Genomic DNA, 20,170 nt, shown 5'->3' on the forward strand with positions numbered 1-20,170 from the left:
AGGGCCAGGTGGCAAGCCACATGTGTCCATAAAAGAACACTGTTTTTTCACATAGTGTGTGTAGTCTGTGTGTGTGTGTGTGTGTGTGTGTGTGTGTGTGTGTGTGATCTGTCAGGAATAATATTTACTGGACAAATTAATTAATTGCATTAATTACATGACATTACATGTCATCAAAATATGCCCCCTAGAATGAGGTAGCATGTGTGAATTCACTCACTTATACAATGGATCATGTTTGTAATTCATCACAAACTGCAACAGAACTCAATATAACCAAAGCATTCAAATGTTATTGTCTCATAAAGTTACTGGCCAAAGTGGCAGGTGACCCTAATTGATATAAAGACATTTTCTTTTATGCTTGGCAGGTGTTAATTTTGAACCCTGTGTGTGTGTGTGTGTGTGTGTGTGTGTGTGTGTGTGTGTGTGTGTGTGTGTGCGCGCACATGCATTCATCATGTCTTACTTGGGATCTCGTGGGCTGTTGGGACGGCTGTTGGTGCGGAGTCTGTTCTCACTGCCCCCTGTCAGTCGCTCCGGTCCTGAACCTGGGCTTACCCGCCTGATGAAACAACAAAAAACCTCAGCCACAGTTCAAACAACACTTTCCAAAATCATTTAAGATGCAGGGCTAAGCAGGGAAAACAGGCCTGTAAGGTACATACTCAAGCCATGTTCACAGATTCCCATCTGAGCTACATCATTTTAGTCTGCATTTAGTTCATCATGGAACACTAAAACCCTGAGCTCTCGAGCGGTAATACTAAGTTAGCTGTACCCTGCAAGTGCCTGGATGGGCCGTGTGTATCTATACATAAATTATGCAGATCTAGACAACACCTAATCTCGGGTAGCCACGCCTTTGTCTCAAACAACTGGAAAAGTTCTCGTCATAATGTGGAAGACGTCGCTGAGCCAAAGGCAGCATTGATTGGTTGGCTCTGAGTTTGAATTTATGGGATTCCTGCACAAGCTCTCGGCAACAGCACCTCTGGTTTGTTTTTCTGCCCAGGTAGAAAAAGTTTACATCGTTAGCTTAGCTACAGCGCTAGCTACTTAACCGATTAAATTCAAGTTAATATACACACTCTATAGGTAAATTAAATAAACACGATGAAAATGGATGAAAATTCTGTGCTGCTTGTAAAGTTTTGCTTCACTAGCTAACTAACTGTAGAAACTTCCTTGTTGTTCCTGCAACAACTGTGCCAGGCTCTGCCCTAGCGAAATCTGACTGTCTTGAATTATAACAACAGCACTGCCGCCATTTTCTATCCAACTTTTGTGTTTAAATTTCTCCAGACCTCCGTGGTTTGACGTGTGGCTCTGCGAGATTAAGACAACACACGAGAGCAGCATTGGAACAAGGATTCTTTTCGGACCAAACAGGAACACTCGTCCCATGTAATGCTAGTATCATGCCAGCCAACGACCCATTTACTTCCACAAATTGTGTACCTGGGTTCATCCGGAGAAGGCTCCTGTGCGAGGCCATTGGTCTGGGCGGGGCTGTGGGCGGGGCTGTTCTCTGGACTGACTTCTTCTTTGGCGCCGTTCGGTGGCGGCAGCTCCAGACAGGCTCTGACGCCCTCCCACTGCTGCGCTGCATTACGGATGGCCAGACGCCGCTTCTCCTGGATGGACACACACACACACACACACACACAAACACACAGAGGACAGAGAAGGTTTCAAGTGACAATTCTCCTGAGTGGAGCACACAAAGGGCAAGCACTAAGCTTATGAAACCTCTCTGTCTGTCTCTACTTGGCTGCAGGCAAAGTTATGCCTCCTGCCTTGCTTGTCTCTGAGACTTGAGCTTGTGATGGTGTGCTGTTGAAGCAAATTATGTGCAGGACTCTATGAAAACTACTCTGTTTTACTGGCAAACTGCGGATCTCATGAAATGGCATGTGCAAATAACTGTGTTTGTTTTAACTGGCCAACCATTCTGAACTCCAAACAGCTTAAGACAAATTCCATGTCTACTGGGACTAACCTGTTGGACAACATTAAAGGTGCTATGTGTAGCATTTTGTGTTTCTCAAAATTAAGACCACATTTCTCATAAACCTTACTGCTCCATTTCACAAAGAGGATGTTGCTTTTATTTTGAAGAGCAAGAAGAAGGGTAAGAGCCACTAACAGTCGTTGATAACAGCCAGTATGCAGTCTGAGAAGATAAGTTAACATGAATTTGAAACTATGCAGTTAGAATAGTGGAGCTGGAGTAAAGCTGTGCAGTACTTGCAAAGTAAAATGGTTCCTGTTTTGTCCCGCAAAGTAATTTCTCTTTGTGACATAAAGCAATCCAGCAGATCTGTAAAGCAATCCGATCCGGAGGCACACAATGTAAAATGCTGTGTATCAATGAATGAATCCAGTCTTCTTGACGATGGTCTCGTTTGTTTAACATTATTATACCGACTCAAAAATAATGTGGTATTTATTTATTGGTGTTATAATGCTACACATAGCGGCTTTTAAAGCTCTGTGTCTATGTGAAAAGGGGCTGAGTTGTCAGCAAGCAAAACAGCTCTGCTCACTTCCTACTCTCTGCTCCAGTACCTTTGCCTCTGTGCTACTGCAGCGTTTTGATCAGGTTTATTAACTGTGGCCGGCTGCAGCGGCGGTAGCAGTAACATCCCCACCCTGCAGCAGAGAAGAATGCTGCTTTCTCTTCTTCATTTCTTTTTCGCCGGCCCGTGTTTAGTTTCGATACGCTCAGGTATGGAATGTGCCACTCCCCCACGCAGGGGTGAGCCAGTATCAATCCATAGTGAATCCTACGCCGTCATGAACCCTGGGTTGCAGCGTTCAATATATCATTTTCTCAACAACAGGGATTAGCAGGAGTTGGATTACAGTGAGACAATCAGCTCCGTGCAGAGGCCGGGTCCGTCTCTCAGCAAAAGCCAGCACTGCAGCAGACACAGCAGGGGCACATGCATATGCACATGCACACACACAGAGAGGGTCACATGTAACACACAGTACACATTTAGCTATGTGCTCTGTGGCAGATCAGTACCTTGCTTGACACTGCAATTGAAAACCTTTCACCAGTTTGATGATATCAAATATTCTATAAAATCCACTAGACATTTTCAAAGAATCTCATCTCCAAAATGTAAACTGAGGAATGTCAGGAAGAAAGAAAATGGGGGAGAAACCTTCCTTCCTGGATTCAAGCTCTTTGAGAAGTTCGCCATTGCCCCAAATCCCCATGAAACATAACTGCCTATAAATGTGGAACATTTGTGTCTTTTCAAACCATTGAAGTCGGAGCCAAGCCACAAAATAGAGCAGTTACTTTTCTTCTTTCTGGGGCGGGTAGGTTCTTTGTTTTGTTCTTCTTTTTGGGGTTTCTTCACCACGAACCTGAATTAAAACTGCCCCATTGATCAGCCCCACTTCGACATTTAATGCAGAACAGATGAATGGCCTGTACAGGACTGAACAGCGCAGAGCATTTAAAGTAATAAAGTATACTCGTCATTGGAGAGCAGCACTCAGACCCCTTTCACAGATACCACAGGGGACGCTGTCTAGCCTTCCCCATGCATTAACAATAACTAATACGTCCAAAGGGCATTATCACCTGTGTTGATACAGGTGAAAAACTGATATTGTAGGTTAGCATCCCAAAAGTGCACTTATGGCCTAAAGCACAGCCTTGACAATCCCATGACGCATTAGGTAATAGTGCAGTCACCAGAGGTAAAATGTGGGTCAAACTAGCAAAAAAAGCACAAATGTCATATTTTTATGACCTAATGGCTTAAACAGCTTTCTAATATAAAATGTTTTGGCAGGCAAGCTGCACAAACAGGAAAGAAAATCAGATGCAAAACACTGCATTAAACTACATAAAACATTCAGCTGATGGGTGACACACTTTGTCAGGTGCTTCTTATCACTAATCTATATGTTATCAAAGCTTCATCTAGTACTTTGAACCTAGCAACTAATAATCCACTTACTATCAACAGTAACTAATCATATAACATCAAACGTATTTAAAAGAGCACCACTGGGTACAGAGGAGACTGCTTAATCCCTTTGCCAAGACATAGGCTAGCACTGTGTATGTACTGTATGTTTAGAATGTGAATCCAGGCAGAGAGACATAGACAACAAGAGCAAGATCATCTGAGTGGTACCTTATGAATGGTCTGCTTGTGACTCTCCCTCTTCTTCTCCTCCTCTTTTCGAGCCTGTACGCCAGCCATGCGCCGCTCCTCGTCCTGAAAGAGACAGCCGGTACAATCAGGGTGTCGCTCCATTCATGGCCTCTGAATAATTGAAGAGAGAGGGGAGCCACAGAGAACGTCGTCAGTCAGACTATCCTCTGCATCGGGACTGGCAATTGGACCGCCGTGGAGGCTGAGGGAGATTCTCACACCAGCCGGCTGCATCACAGGATTATCTGTCTGATTTTCAGACTCGGATCAACTGAGCCCAGCTGTTGAGGAGAGCCAAAACTCCCAGAATGCAACACTGCCAACACAATCTGAGAGTGCCAGCTGAGAGCTGGGGGATATTCGGCTCTCTGTGACGAGCAAGCAGGAAAGATGCCTCAGTCTGATCAATAGAGGCAAAACGATAGCCTGACTTTGGATCCAAGGTACTGTGGCATTTTCAGCTGGTGAAGGAGACACGATTTGAGGTGTTAGGCCTATTTGTCGTTATTTCAAACCAATTTGTGTGAAAAAAACCGAGTGTAATGGAAAAAATGACCAAAATGAATATGCTATCCTGTGACATCTGATCAATATCTTATTGATTACAGAGAGTGCTAATTTTCAGCAGTATCACTGTTAGACTGTCTTTGTTAGGGCGTCGATTATGTTTGGCTGTTATGGTTTTAGTCAACTAAAATATTTTCAGTTGATTAATGGGTTTTAAAGATTTTTTAAACATTAAACAGTTATTTCCAGAAAATTATGGGTACACCTCTGACATTAGCAACAATACTCACAAATATGTATTAGTCTGCTTTGATAAAGAAGTAGGATTGTATGTATTATTTGATTAGTCGTTAAATACTATCACTATTAGTCGACTAATGACATGTCAGGGACAGCTCTAGTCTATGCAAGCAACCAGCAGGCCCAGTCCCTCTGAAAATCATCTGCCATCAACACCCATCATTTAGCTTTTGAAAAAATCCAAACTGCATTAACACATACAGTATATCTCAACAGGAGACGGCGGAGCAGTGTCTTGGCATTTATTGATTCTGCCTCAAAGCAGAACAGAAGCGCCTCCTCATTTGCACTATTAACTCTCATTTCATTCATAAATAATAGCCAATCTGCCAACAGCCAGGCATAGATTTTATCTCAAATAATCTGATCTCACCGCTACTGACAGCATACTGCACTTGGGGCAAGTTTTACAAATTAGATGGAGGGGGAAATCTAGATCTTCAGTGGCTGCAGGAAAGTTTCCCCGCAGCAATATTATGACACGGTTTGAAAAGATGGAAGACTCTACTGGTACTGTAGGCCTACATCGCTGCTGTCATATCAAAACTTTGCATCTCCCAAAAGTAAACTTTTCAGGAATGAAAAAAACAGCCTTTTTTCAGATTAACAGCTATAGATTTTTGAAGCTCTCCCATCTTGTTTTGGATGAGTTTAATGGTCCCTGGGGTCATGAAACCTGCTCAACCTGTAAAAGGACCACATGAACTTTAAATTCAAGTAAAAACATGAAAACTGTTGAAATTGGAGTTACGAGGTTTTTTCCACCACAGCAGCAGTATGTTCTGAGGGCAAGGTGTGTGGTACTTACATACTCTTTCAAAAGTACAAGCTCAGACCTGGGTGCTGCCTGCTTGACAGACTCTAAAAGCATGCCGATACTCCACTGAAGCGCCTTGCTGGCAAACTGTACAGTGTGAAAGTAATGACATCATGTTTGCAGGGCAATCAGGCAATCCCAGTATGCCTGGGAACAGCAACTTTGTATTGTTAAATTAGATTTAAATGCAGCACAAATGCTTAGCTCAGTCTCCCGCGTCATTCATTCATATGTCTTTGCCTCTAGCACAGCAAGAGTATGATAAACGTTGAAGCATTGATGCCAGAGAACAAAGACTAATTGGTGGTGTCATCAAGATGTACAAGAGCCTGGAGATGCTCCATTGACAGTGAATGGGAGACTGCCTATGTGGGCTCATGCAAAGTTTGTTCTGAACTAGGAAATAATAATAAAGTAAAGCGTGTGGATATGTCAAGGAGCCCAACAGAGTCGCTCTCAAGAATCAACATGTACCTTTGCAGCACATGATAAGGCAGAGACATAGAGGTCATAGGGTCATTAGCCAATAAATGCACTTTGCATGACACAGACACATGCACATGTACATGTAAATATAAAGTATACTAAAGCCATGAGTTATGAGTGTCTCATAGCTTAAAGTGTGCCATAACTCTACATGACTGATCCTAACCCGGGCCAACCACAGTAGCTGGTGCTCACCACGTACTTCTATTTAGCAGCTACAGCCAACATTTACCAGCATTTGGCTGGTGGCCGGTGTTTATCTTGCACCCTGAAAGAAACACACAGACACACGGAAACAAACAGTCCAGCCTTACCGTGATGCGCTTCATGTCCAGCTGTCTCAGATGAAGCACACAGCGCAGGACGGCCTGCTTGTACCATGTCTCCAGGGCTACAGGATTCCCATCCAGGGTGAGCTCAGAAAGGGAGCACGACTCTCCGAGGCAGGCTAGCTCATCAAAACTAGACACAGAGGAAGAACATTTACATTTACATTATTTTAGGCATTCAGCTGATGCTCTTACCCATAGCAATTTACAGTAAGAACAACAGTAGAATAAGCTTTAATTACTAGATGGCTAAGAATACAAGCTGCCAATAGTCTCACACACACACACACACACACACACACACACACACACACACATATACATACACTGAATATTAGCAATCATCTAGTGGCATGATGAGCTAAGTATTAGAAAACCTGAGTCATCCACTGGGTGAGTCAAAGAAGACAACTTCCGACAATCTTTGCTTTGATTCTTTAACCTTTAATCCAGGCTTGTATTAAAAGAGCTCAGCTACAACAAGACATGAAAACCTGTTAATTTAGCGGGCACACTGGCAGCCCAGCAGCACACAAGGGGCAACGAAGAGAGAAAAATCAGCTACACATTTACAAGCATGCCTGTGGCTAAAAGAGACATGAAAAAGCTCAGTGGTGCTGTGTGAGGCGGCGAAATGGAGATTCTATCATTACTAATTTGTGATAATGACCTTGATGAATGATTCGCCTGGAACTACTTCTGGAACTATTCCACTGCTGTATGTCTGACCATACCCAGAGGTTTCCTTGGCTTTTAGAGAGGCTTAGGTAATAACTTTGACTGAGTCTTGAAGCATGCAAAAACATTAAGGAATGAATATGAGCCTCGTGGAGCCCATTAGGAGGCACTGTGTACGGAACAAGCACAGGAATTAGCATTGGAGCTCAGTCAGATGCAAAGGAAAATTTCACAATTCATATATTAATTAAAAGGGAGGCGGTGAAGTGGAGATTCTGTTGTACTAATTTTTGATAATGACCTCAACAAATGATTCATAAGCAATCTGATGTGTTCCAAACATGCTGATAATTCCTATAAAGCACAGTTAGCTGGTGGAATGACGGTGGTTACATCAGTTTTTCAGACAGCATACATGCATTTTATGCATTGTTTATCAGCCATTATACCCGAGGGCACTATATTGTAGCAATAATAACCAAGAGGGCGTTCTTCACAGTGATTACGGGTACTTCAGAGATGCTGATGGTACTCAGCTGCGTCTCCTATCTATTGCATCACTTTTGTACCCATAATCACAGTAAACAATGCCCTCTTAGTATTATTACTATGATACAGCCACTCAGTCCTTGCAGTAGTGAAATGTGTCAATGCACCTGTTCTGGGATGCTCTTGAAGGTCCATGTCGGTTCTCCATCGCTTGTTTTAGCATATTTTCCAATAAACTAACTGAAAACCTTGAACTTTCGAACCCAAAACAACACAGTACAATTACTTCCTTAGTTTGGGGTCAATGGACAAAATTATTGAGATAAAAACCTTGTTTTTCCCACTGTTTGAGAAATACAGGCTTCTATGTGCCACAAATGCATAAAATCAAGACAGTTTGCTTTTATTTCTTACATGTTACTCATGGCTTTCAGTATCAGATTTTAGTCTTGGGTAAAATCTCCGATACCGATATTCCATTTTAGCCTGGTATCGGCACCAATACCGATACCAGTATCGGTATCGGTGCATCCCTAAATCAGAAGCGAATGTTGAAAATGTTTGTGTGTAGAGTGGGGTGTGGTTGGAAACTGTAGCTTCCAACTTCAGCTAGGACTCTATTCCCCCAGCCTTTTTCCATCTACTTCACCTTTTTTGATCCTCCTGCAAGGTGGGTAACTTAAATCAGGTATGTATTCCAGGCAAGTATAAAACCCAAATATGTTATGTCAAATACCATATTGTTATAAATAGAATATTCATTTTCTAAAAGGATTTTTGCTCCAATGCCCTCCATTAGGCTTTGACTGACCGCACCAAGAAGACATGTCTGTTCTCCCCCTCTCCCTAGCAACAGAGAGCAACTGTTATCCTATCAGCATTGTACAGTTACAAAAGGTAGACATACCAGATTTCTACACTGCCACCATTTTAATTCATAGGAGCTCATGTGCAACTTGAGATTCAACGTAGGGATGGGTATTTTCAATAATCATGCTGAGGAAATATTTTTCCAGCATTTTTCCATTGTAGAGTTCAAATATATTAAACTGATCAGGTGTGGTTATTCATTATATATTTTGCAACATACATTTTTATTGCAACTTTGATTCACTGATTAAATGTTTTTAATCCCTTCACCATGAACTACCAATATACAAGTCTAAGAATTATGTTATTGAGTCTGATAATGATATCATATCCTGAATAAAATGTCACTGTAAAGCCCTGAAGAGACCAAGAATCCAAATCAACATTATTTATTGTGTATTTCGCTAACATAAAGACAATGACTGATGCTCTTTGTTAGGGTATGCCAGGTACTGAATCATACAGACACTTGAGCAGGGTGCTGGCTTTGAAACGTCAGGTCAGATCTATCACAGCACAAGGTGACTGAGGTCCAGGAGGCTGATGGTAACGCTGTCCTACTCTGAATCCCACAGACAGGCCCCTCCTCCAGGCAAACACAATACTGAGGCAGCCTCATTCATTGGGAAGCCTGCGTTGCCTTAACAAGTAAACTCTCTGACACCTCTGACTGTTTATACTTGGCTCAGAAAGGAAGGAGTAAAAAAAAAAACACAGAGCACAGTGATTGAAAAAGTGTGTACAGGGGGGTTGACGTTCGCGCTAAGCAACAAAATAGACCTCCCATTCATGCAACACACCCTCACCTAGCAACGCTGCTTTTAAAATCCCTCAACTTCCAAATCTGTCATTCATTCTCTGTGCAAGTGAGCTCCCCTCTCTCACCCTCCTCCCCTGTTGCCTAAATAACTTAAAACACCGTCGCAGCCATTACTTAGGTAACGGCATGCTAATTACCAACAATAAAGAACACAGGTTGTCAGTCTGTAGGTTGCAGAGACTGCCCACCACAGCGATCCTGTCCTTTGTGTGTGTGTGTATGTGTGTGTGTGTGTGTGTGTGTGTGTGTGTGTGTGTGTTGCCTGCAGCATGTTGGCCAGGCCCAGCCCAGAGCCAAGGGAGGGGACGTGGCGCTGGCCAGCCACTGTCCCTGTCCCTGTCTTGCGGGGAGGAGGGAGTTAAGCAGTAGGAGCTCTTACCTGGCGATGTTGTTGCAGCTGAGAAAGAAGCGCTGCAAGCGGGGCAGGCGGTCCACCTCAGTCTAGAAAGAAACAGAGAAACAGGGAGAGGAAAAAGAGAGAGATGGAGGGATGAGGAGAGGAGAAGGTGCTCGGGAAGAGGGCACTGCATCGTCACTGCGCGTGGCTCAGAGCTCCCCATCCCTCTCCATTCCCTCAGTCACCTTGCAGCTCTCAGCGCCAGCATACAGCAGCCTCATCCACCCTGCGCATGCACACGCACACACACACACACACACATACAGCACACTGCCTCGTCTGCACAGGGAGAGGAGGGGCGGTAGAGAGAGAGAGAGAGAGAGAGAGAGAGAGAGAGAGCATGAGGAGAAAAAGGGGGAGGGGAGGGAGAGCGGAGTGTGTGCTGCGCTAATGCAGAGATCCCCTGCTGCAGGAGGCTAACTCGCACGGCTTATTGGAAGCACACACACACTCAGTCACACACACAGACGCAGAGCAGCTAGCTAGCTCATCACACAAGAACAATAGATAGGGCACGACAGAAGTACGTTTGAATTGTTCAGTAGGAATTGATTGCGGGGGTTTTTTGTCCGGAGGAGGCATCTGTTTCTTCATCAGGCAGGATGAGCATCAAAATCAATGGAGGGTTTTCTGGAGGGGTGGGAGGGGCGATGAAGAGCAGCAGCTGGCTGGCAAGCTCAACAGGACACATAGACACACAGGCAATGTCACAACCACCACGACTCCAGCTAACCAGATGACAGTGTGGGAGGGGGAAGCATGTTCAGCAGGAGCAAGGTCTGCGCTGCGTGTGTGTGTGTGTGTGTGTGTGTGTGTATGTGTGTGTGTGTGGGCAGGGTTGGTGGGAGCAGAGGGGAGCGGACACTCCCAGCAGCAGCCTGAATGAGCTGCGTCAGCGTCAGCCCATATTGCAGCCGCCGCCTCGCAGCCTCCTCCAGCACTGTTGCCTGTCTCCATTCAAATGATACATTAGCCGAGCGTTTAGGCTATGCTAGCTTCTCCACAGAATACAGTACGACACTCTAACCCCCGCGTACACACCCGCCCACACACATACGCACACTCACCCATCCTCCCACCCATTTCAAAGGCCCATATGCCCACTTTAGTAAATAAATGAAAACAAAGGAGCAGTGCTGGAGAGTTTCTGACAGTATTTTGTGTGTGTGTGTGTGTGTGTGTGTGTGTGTGTGTGTGTGTCGTGGGTGTTTAGATGCACAGTGAATGATGTAGTGTGCCTCTGACCAGCCAAGGCTATTTTTGCACACAGTCAAGGCTGCCTTTACTCAGCACTACAGCCTGGGTTAACTCAGCCACTGAGTTGTACAGGTGCTATGAAAATCTTGCGGCACTGCGATAGAAGTTCATTCAGTTTAAATGAGAGAATCTGTTACTGCTGCATCATTGCATTGCAGATGCATCGCCTTGCAATGCAGGTGCTGCATGAGTTGGATTTCTACCAATTCTGCGTTGACGATGCACGCATACACTAAAACAAATGTATTACGCCGTTTTTTGCTAGATCTGTGAAATTTCAGGGATGAAAAAAAATTCATCAGTCAATCAAAGTTGCAATGAAAATGTATTGCAGTCATGTCAATACTATTGCAATACTGATCAGTTTCATCTTAATATGTTTGAGCCATGGGATCCATGCATAGGATCAGTGGGCCTCATTCACGAAACGTGCGTACGATCAGATTTGATCTTAAAGTGTACTTACGAACGTTTCCACGAACATTTCGGCATTCATCATTTTTTTTCTTACCTGAATTTGTTCTTTGGTACGATCAAAATCTACGTGTGTTTGGAAACATGCGCGGGGGCATTACGCATGAAGGGGTTTCTACTTAGAATGCCTTATTCTTTAAGGGAAATCTATTAAAGCAGTCCCAGACCTCATTATCAACAACAAAATGTGTTTCCATTTGTAAGCCTAGTGATAATAACCATATTAACAAAGCTATAGGCCAATATGAACAAATTCATAGGCAATTCTATTCAATTGGAAACCTGAGTGATTAAAGTGATTAATTATTATCGTATATATATTATCATACATATATTATATTATTTATCTTATTTTACCACAGGAGCAATAGACTGCGCACCAAAGCACCATATCCAAACGCTTTCCCCTATTTAAATCGCAAACAATAACACACCATAAACATTCAATTAATTTGTGACGCCAACCTAAACCTACATGTCCAGGAGGGAGCCACGACTCGTTGGTGCTGCAGAACAGTAGGGTGTCGTGCGTCTTGAGCAGGTGCTGCTGGAGACGCACGGCGCATATTGGACTGAATGGAAGTTAAATTAACCAGAGTCTCAAGACTAGTTTTTCTCTAGGTGATAGAGGTTCTGCCTTGACCACATTGCTAAAGCCACAACTGATAAACCTTCAGACCCCTCAGCAGCGTTCATATAATTATCATACGTGCACTCGCTCCGCCACAGAACGCAGCATACTGAGCTGGAAGGCTGTTGGATGTGCTTGGACACCACAGGAAGAAAGCTCCTGTTAAGAGCTACAGTCAAAACCAACAGTATTATTATATAGTCTAAAGCCTGAGCTTACCATCAGATGGAGATGCTGCTTGAATTAAACCACTGTCCAACTCCGCTGGTCACATGACAGCACAGTCTCCATATTATTCCCCCAATCCTTTTGACAGCGCCCTGCCGTCCGCCTGGAGCTAATAAACTGCATCTATTTGGAATTAGACTAACCCTAACCTGACTTAAGTCAAACCGTTTCTTTTTCATTTAATTCAAGGTGTGTGTTTCTGATGTTACAGCATTGACAGCATCAGTAATTTCTTGCCTTTTTTTTTTCTTCTCAGTTGCTGTCACTCCACCGCTTACACTTTTAAAAAGTTCACTCCCGACAACAACACTTCTATTTCAGAGTTTTAATTTTTCTTCTTGGGTCTGTTTGCCATTCTCCACCACTCCAGTAATGCTTTCCATTTGCGCACGACCCCTCAGACAGCAGGCCTTTTATGGAGTTGCCAGGGCGTCTACCTATGCTAATCAGCATCAACAGGCACGCGCATCCAATTAAGGAACAAGTGGCATTCATCATCAGATACACCTGGAATACGCAAAAATCGAGACTCTGCGCATGCTTCATGAATCCCACGTTGGTTTTGTGTAGGCATGTTTCTTAAGAACAAAAGTAAGAACAATTTAAGAAAAGTTTCATGAATGAGGCCCAGTGAGTGAGTGACTTTGTGTCTCGATGCAACCTGTCTGCTGAACCTGATACAGAAGTTCAAGAGAGAAGAAAAACTCTTCAAAACTCTCTGGTTACAGAAAGGATTATGTTACCTTTCTCATCTGCAGACTTCCTATAGACTCAACAACAGCCTTGCCTCTACAGGACCTGGGCTGCCCCCTCTTGTCAACTAAGAGCATACAGATGGTTCAGTTGACTTTCTTCATCGATTAGTTGTTTGTAATCACCATACTTTTCACACATGTACACATGATGATGAAAGTGGTGGTTAAGTGAACTCATTTGCAGGAGGAGAGTCATGTGAGAGAAGCAAATTCAGTGATTTCTTGGTTATCCAATACCAGATTAGTTAACATAGTCTTAATGGCTGTTAGTTGATAATTTGATCATTTTTAAAGTGAAGGAGTGAAGCCTTACTGATCACTGGCTTAGTATACCAGTGGGGCAGCATTAAGTGTTTGTAGATCAATGGCTCTATGAATAACACGTTGTAAGCATATGAACAGACAATAAAGGGGCCTACATTAAACAACTCATAACAAGTTACACAAATCACACAAATCACCACCAACAAAGGAAACATGTCTCAACTCATTAAGACCAGAGACAGGCTTTGTTAGTGACTTTCTACCCTTCCAAGAGTATTAGCTTAACAGAAAAGTATTCCATAAAAGAGCCTAAAGTCAATAAGTTTAAAGCTTGATTGTCTTCTCTGAGCTTAGGATATCTTTCAGTGGTGCAGCTCAGAATCATTACCACACTGGATATTTTCCATCTTCGCACTGAGAGTTGTCCTGAAGCCAGAGAGGCTGTGCAAGCACTAATGAGGATGAAACTAAAGGAAGTAAACATGGACAGGTAGGCAGGCAGGCAGTACAGTACAGTCGCCCCTTCAGGCACAAAACACATGAACACATGTGACCCCATATGGCCTCCTCCTGCACCGGTATAAGAAAACTGTTTTGTTGAGAACTGTTTTTGAAATGTAAACTCAATCTACTGCACTCCTTCATCACCTCTCTACAACATCGGCCAACAGGCAGGGGCTGAGTACGGCCTGCACACAATGCCAATAACCTGTAAAAGGTTACTTTCAAATTTGTCAGTGTGTCAGTATGTGGATTAGTTGATATCTACTAAATTTTTTTAAATATCACAGTAAAATATGTCAACATGTCAGTGTGTGATTGTGGTGAGGGGGTTGGGATCGAGCCTCTGTCAGGAGTGACACAAGTCACCTTTCTCCGTAACTTTATGTGTTTCAGTAGATGCTATCAGATGAGCCACTGGACTAAGTAAGAGCTGAAGTTACCACAGCAAGCGGCCTTGAGGAGCGGTGGTCTGTTCTTAGACTGTTGAACTTATCCCTGAAAGAGGGGACATTATTGTTGGCACTGGTGGTGCATCTTTTCAGCTCATGCAGTTTGTTTTTGTTTCTAGAAGCCTAATAAAAAGACAGGACCAGAATCTCATTTATAATGTCCTTCCTTCCAATCATAGACTGTTCAGTTGCTATAGTGATTTTGCCTGTTTACCAGAGTTACATTATTTGGATTGCATCTTCATCTTTACCTCTTATCCTTTCTCTTTATCTCTCTGTAAAGCCATGTGCATGGGGGGTATCAAGTTTTTTTCTGCCACTGGTTATAGTGGCTGATGCATTACAAAATTCATCCGCCACTTTATATTATATATTTTACCAGCCAAGCATGTCATGTAGAACACAAAAAGAATCCCATTTCGGAGGTTGTACCATACTATATGTACAGAATTAAAGCATTGTACATAGGGAAATGAATGGTTATTTATCATGGCAGGAAACGTTTTTTTTTGTTACCAGACACTTTCACTATTTTACCAACCTGAATGTTTTCAGGAAAGAACCTCTAAGTAATGGTCAGTTACCTGCAAAAGTGGCTGGTAGAGCAGCAACTTTTGTGTGGGAGTTACGCACACCGAAAGAAAGTTCATGAGGTGCTGATCACTGGCACAAAAACCTCAACATGAAACATAATGAAAAAAAAAAGCATCGCACAACACTGTCAGGAAAATATAGCGTGCTTTTTTCTTCTTCAGAGCAGACTAACTTTAGCCTGGTTCCAGACTCCTGAATCGCGTCCCGCCCACTCTTCAGATTTGGTTGAGCAATTCAGAGTCTGGTATTGCTCTAGTCAACGGCTTGTTCTCGCTCAGAGAAACAATCAAGCAAATCAGCGCCTTTGTGTGCGGGACTACAGTTTGAACCGTTCGTTCAACATATTGTCTTTGCAAAGACAATATTTTTGTCTAAAACGACGACATTCTTGGTTAGTAAATATGCCCAGCATCAGTGTAACTAACATCAGAGCGGCCGGATATGTCAGTCACTAGTGATTGGTTAGGGGAAAATCAACCCCCCCCCCCACACACACAGAAAATGGCTAACATGGAGGCTAGACTAACTTGCCAGCTTTGGCCAAAATGTTCCAGCTGGTGGTTGTCATCAATTTCCTATCCTGGTATTCATTAAAATAATAAAGCAAAACCAGAAGGGGGGGATGTGCTTGCTCATCATAACAAATTCAATTCGCGGTCGCTAACTGCTCCAATAACCAGGATGGCACACCACTGATAGGCATTCACTTCATGGTACTTCAGCACTTCAGCTGTTCCCATTTCTACACAGCCACCTGTGTTATAATGTGTTACAAGTGCTGTCTCATACTCTGTGACAACTTCAAATGCTCATCCTGTGTAGGCGGTGTTGCAGTCATGGAATCTAATTGAGGTGACATTTTTTCAACTGACAAAGGATGCTCAAACAAAAGAAACCATTCTGCCTCTCTCCTTAGCTCCTATTTTATTATTTTCCTAGAACTTCTGTCTTACAATTATATAATTTTAATTATAATTTTGGCGATCTGTGAATTTAAACTCATTCTACTATTGCACCCATTGTAAGCCACAGCTAAATGCCTAAAATCTAAATGTAAAATGATGCTACAGACTGGAAAAAGGATGCGATCCAAACCTTAACAGTGTGTTATCTATCCCAACAACACGTCCAGTTAAAACAGGTACAGACATTAATACACAGGGAAGCCTTTTGGGCAACAATACTCTAGGGCAACATTAAGCAAGGAGTAGCCTCAGCATTGATGCTTTAATCACACATGATGCCCAAACATGGTGTAACAGTTCAGACCCCTGCCTCTGGAACCACATGTACCCCTGCTGGCCTTGGATCAAATCCCACTGCAACCCCAAGTCTCCCATCCAGCATCCCTATACTGTCTGAATAAAACTACTAAGACAAGCGGATTTCCTGCCATACATGTGCCATGTAAGTAGATTTCAGACCCTGTGTCTTACTTTGTTGCCTGTTGAGCGTAAAGCCACCCCTCCTAAGAGTCAACTCTCACATAATTCACTGTAGATTAATTACAACCCAGGGAATATCGTCTTACCACGCTGAGAGTGCTTACTTGAGCATTAGCAGAACTGCCTGCTGGTGTAGTCCCATAGGGGCAAAAACTGTCTGCTACAGAGATACAGAAGCCAAGTGACTACAGAAACCCTGATGAATACACAGTTACATTTCAGGTGATCAAAAATACAGAATACTAAAATACAGAATTAGTCATTTATGATGTATGGAGAAACTGAAACTATAATCCTTATGAAGATGTCAAAACGTTGGTTGTTTAACACACTGAATAAGAATGTGAGTGTGCGGACATTTTTTGTTGTGTTAGCTGCAAAATGCTGCAGCGAACACTTCAGTAATCCAAGGGTGTGTTCTCTTTCCTTCTCTCAAAACTGCAAGTCATGCCATCCAGCGCTGCCTTATACTGACCCTACACCAGTCTCAGAGTTTCTGTCTTTGCCAGTCTCTGCCTGGCTGTTGGTGAAGCAGCCACAGCGCTCTGTCTGAGACTAAATATAGCATCCCTGTCTCAGACGGAGTGATGTCATCACTGGGCTGATGTGCTGCATAACAAAAGCCCACCAATGTGGTCTCTTCTTCCAAAAACCCAATTGATCAGAGCCAATCGGCTGACAGAATCCTATGCGAGTGTGTGTGTGTGTGTACCTGTGCTGCTCTGTGTGTGTGCCTGTATGCCTGTGGGTGTGTATATTTGTGTGTGTCTGTGCCCGTGCCTTCACCTCTTCATCTCAGCTCCACCCTCTGCTCACTGACAGCTTGCGTGTGTTCATTTTCACAGTTATACCGCACTCTGGCAGAGGCATTACTCACACAAACACAGCGCTACCTCTCATCGCCACTGTCTCTGCTGCACGCAACGACACACACCACAAAGGAGCATGAAAGGCGCTCAAATAAACACACAGGTACATGTGTGTGTTGGGGGAGTTTCAACGATCGTGAGCTACTGGGTATTGTGGCTGCTCTTTCAATAGCGTGGATTTGAGATACGGGCTTAGTTGGCACACAATAGGCCTTGGCTGTTCTGTGCTAGAATGTCAGCTGCTGTGCATACATGTACACAACAGGATGCAGCAAAGCAAGACAGAATATAAATAAGAATAGAGCAAATGGGAGTTGTGTAAATATCTCAAATGACAATATCAATACAGGACATATTAAAGTGGCAATCTGTGAGTTCCTCCCTTTTTGTGATTTTTGGTCATCTTTGGTGCTCAGCGCTCACTGCTGTGGTGTTTCTGCACTGCTCTTCCCAGAGATCACCTGTCAATCAAACAGTGTGTCCAGTACTGTGACGTCTTTTTCCTTGGATTTACTGTAGATGCAGTTTGAGTTTCTGTAGGTGGCGCTCTTTTCTTTGTCTGTTCAGCCATGGTGGCTATCACTGCTCATGCTAACTACCCAGTTCTTCTATTTATTCCAAACAGAAACCTAAAATGAGTCTCTTCCTGTGCAGACAAGTTTTTTTTCTTGGTAAAGACCTACCAGACACCAGGTGTTTAGAACAGCAAATATAAAAGCTTCCATGAACTGGCTATAGGTTGAATCACTTTTGTGTTATATCAGCAAGCAATAGAGAGTAGCAAAATTTACATTTATATGAAAATGATGTGGAGTATTACTTTAATTAGAAATGTATGGATAAAATTATGAAAAAGTATGGATTACAGCATTTAGAGAGTGTGCAAAATAGCAGCAGTAGGAGCAGTAGAACTAAAGATGAAATTAAGTTTACCAACGTGTCAGTATATATGCAATATATAACATGAGCAGAATATGAGAATATGAAAAAAACAATATATGAAAATTAAAGCATAATATACATGATGTGCAAAGATCTGCTTGAAAATACATTAACAGGTCTACAGAGGGCCATACATATGTACAGAAAGTGTCTAGATGTGTAGACGTATACATATAATTATACCATTTTTATGTAGGATGACTGAGCCCAACATATATGTAAGTATTAAACGTATTTTGAAACTCACTCACAGTGTCTTTTCCTGTCCAAAACTCCACTTTACATCTGCCTTGAATGAGAGGGAAAACCTGGACACCTGGAGGAGGATGGTTATTTACTTTGTGCCTGCTTTAAGCACTTGGCACCAAACACCTCTAATGACAGAGACCGGAGAATCTGCTGAGAGGTGGGATTTTTTTCTCCCTCCTGCGCATCCAATAAAACGTTACATCCGACAATTAGGAGTGGTAGCGTTGCTCGATCACAACTTTGAGGCAGCGGGCAGGGTGAGCAGCGGTGAGGGGTTTCAGTTGATAAGACACAATGCTGGATTGCGTTCTTATTTTCCACCCCACGAAGCAGCAGAGGGCTTGGGGGATTTGCATACAAATGAAGGGGCCTGTTTAGGCATGTACTGTTCTGTTTATCAGATTAAAACTATAGGAACCAAGGGGAGTGAATTTCTGTTTTTAGAATATCCAGTTTCACTTCCACTGAGCCACAAAGTCGGCGGGAGGTTGTGGGTAATGAGCTACGTCTCCCTGGGTAACACCAACAAGATAAATTTCACCAGAGACTTTTTTCCGAGGCTTCTCTTCATCTAATTCTTGTGTTTGTTGTTTTGTGACAGTGGAAAACGGCTACATGTGATCCCATAACACAGCCGACCCGCAGTAACCATGCAAAGGACCCGTTCCAAGAGGATGACAAAAGGATGAAAGATGTTGGGAGCTACCAGCGCATGTTATCATTCGCACATCTTTTGCAGATGCCGTGGGGTAAAAACAAGCCTAAGGAAAGTGTGTCGGGGTGTGTGTGTGTGCATGTGTGTGTTCATCAGAATGCGGTTGGAATCGTTCATATGTTATCATTGGCAGCCGCAGCAGCACAGAGTGCTAACTGCTCCAGCGCAGGAGACATTACACACCTGAAGTGAGCACCGTCCCCGGCTCTTACAGACGACAGGGCAGCTGAAGTGTTTACGATCTGGGGCCAGGTTTGAATCATTACAGCCTGAGCCGTTACATCTGTACAGTGCATTAGTACAAGGCCTACGGATCAGACACGGCACAGCTGCCTCAGTACACACACACACAGGCCTTGAAGTGCAAAACAGCTACAGTCAACCCCCCCTTTCTGGGGTATAGGCTAGCCATCAAAAACGTCCACTGCTCTGCATCTATCCCGCACTCATCTTACTTACTAGTGCTGTAACAAACACTGCAGCCTGTTCATTCTCAATTGCTGTAGGTAGAACTGGTATATTTTAACACACAGCTATAATATTTCTACCTTTTGTCAGACATTATTTGCATTTTCACTGAATAGAGAAGTAAAACACAATTTTCTGAATGTCCTCTCGGAGGTGGAGCAAAACTGCAGCAGTAATGCCCTACAAAAGAAAAAGGCAGGAACAATCTTGGTTGAAAATGAGATTTTGTTTTGTATGTCAGCATTTGGTCGGTCAGAGGAGGATACAAGGATAAAGAATAACCCCTTTCTAAGTCAACAGATCACACAATATCAACAATCTTCTTACAAGTGATTTGGTGGGGCAGTAATGAAAACTTTAAAGCCCTTTTTCTCAGTTTCACTCTGAGCAGTTGCTGCCCTTTGCCTTCGTAGGGCAGAGTAGTGCAGCAAGCTTGCGGTAAATAA

General features: G+C 43.2%; 1 protein-coding gene across 1 annotated transcript in view; it reads right to left on the bottom strand.

The window, feature by feature from the left end:
- Window positions 1-20,170, bottom strand: part of lrrc49 (leucine rich repeat containing 49) — a 44,754-nt gene that overhangs the window by 17,028 nt on the left and 7,556 nt on the right. Inside the window, exons 6-10 of the mRNA XM_071897359.2 lie at window positions 9,863-9,924; window positions 6,612-6,759; window positions 4,167-4,250; window positions 1,462-1,637; window positions 470-565 (exon numbers count right to left, since the gene is read on the bottom strand). Coding sequence (XP_071753460.1) covers window positions 470-565; window positions 1,462-1,637; window positions 4,167-4,250; window positions 6,612-6,759; window positions 9,863-9,924 — 566 coding nt within the window. The remainder of the gene's footprint in view (window positions 1-469; window positions 566-1,461; window positions 1,638-4,166; window positions 4,251-6,611; window positions 6,760-9,862; window positions 9,925-20,170) is intronic.

Source organism: Centroberyx gerrardi, chromosome 1 (genome assembly GCF_048128805.1).
Source record: "Centroberyx gerrardi isolate f3 chromosome 1, fCenGer3.hap1.cur.20231027, whole genome shotgun sequence".
In the NCBI taxonomy this organism is placed as follows: domain Eukaryota; kingdom Metazoa; phylum Chordata; class Actinopteri; order Beryciformes; family Berycidae; genus Centroberyx; species Centroberyx gerrardi.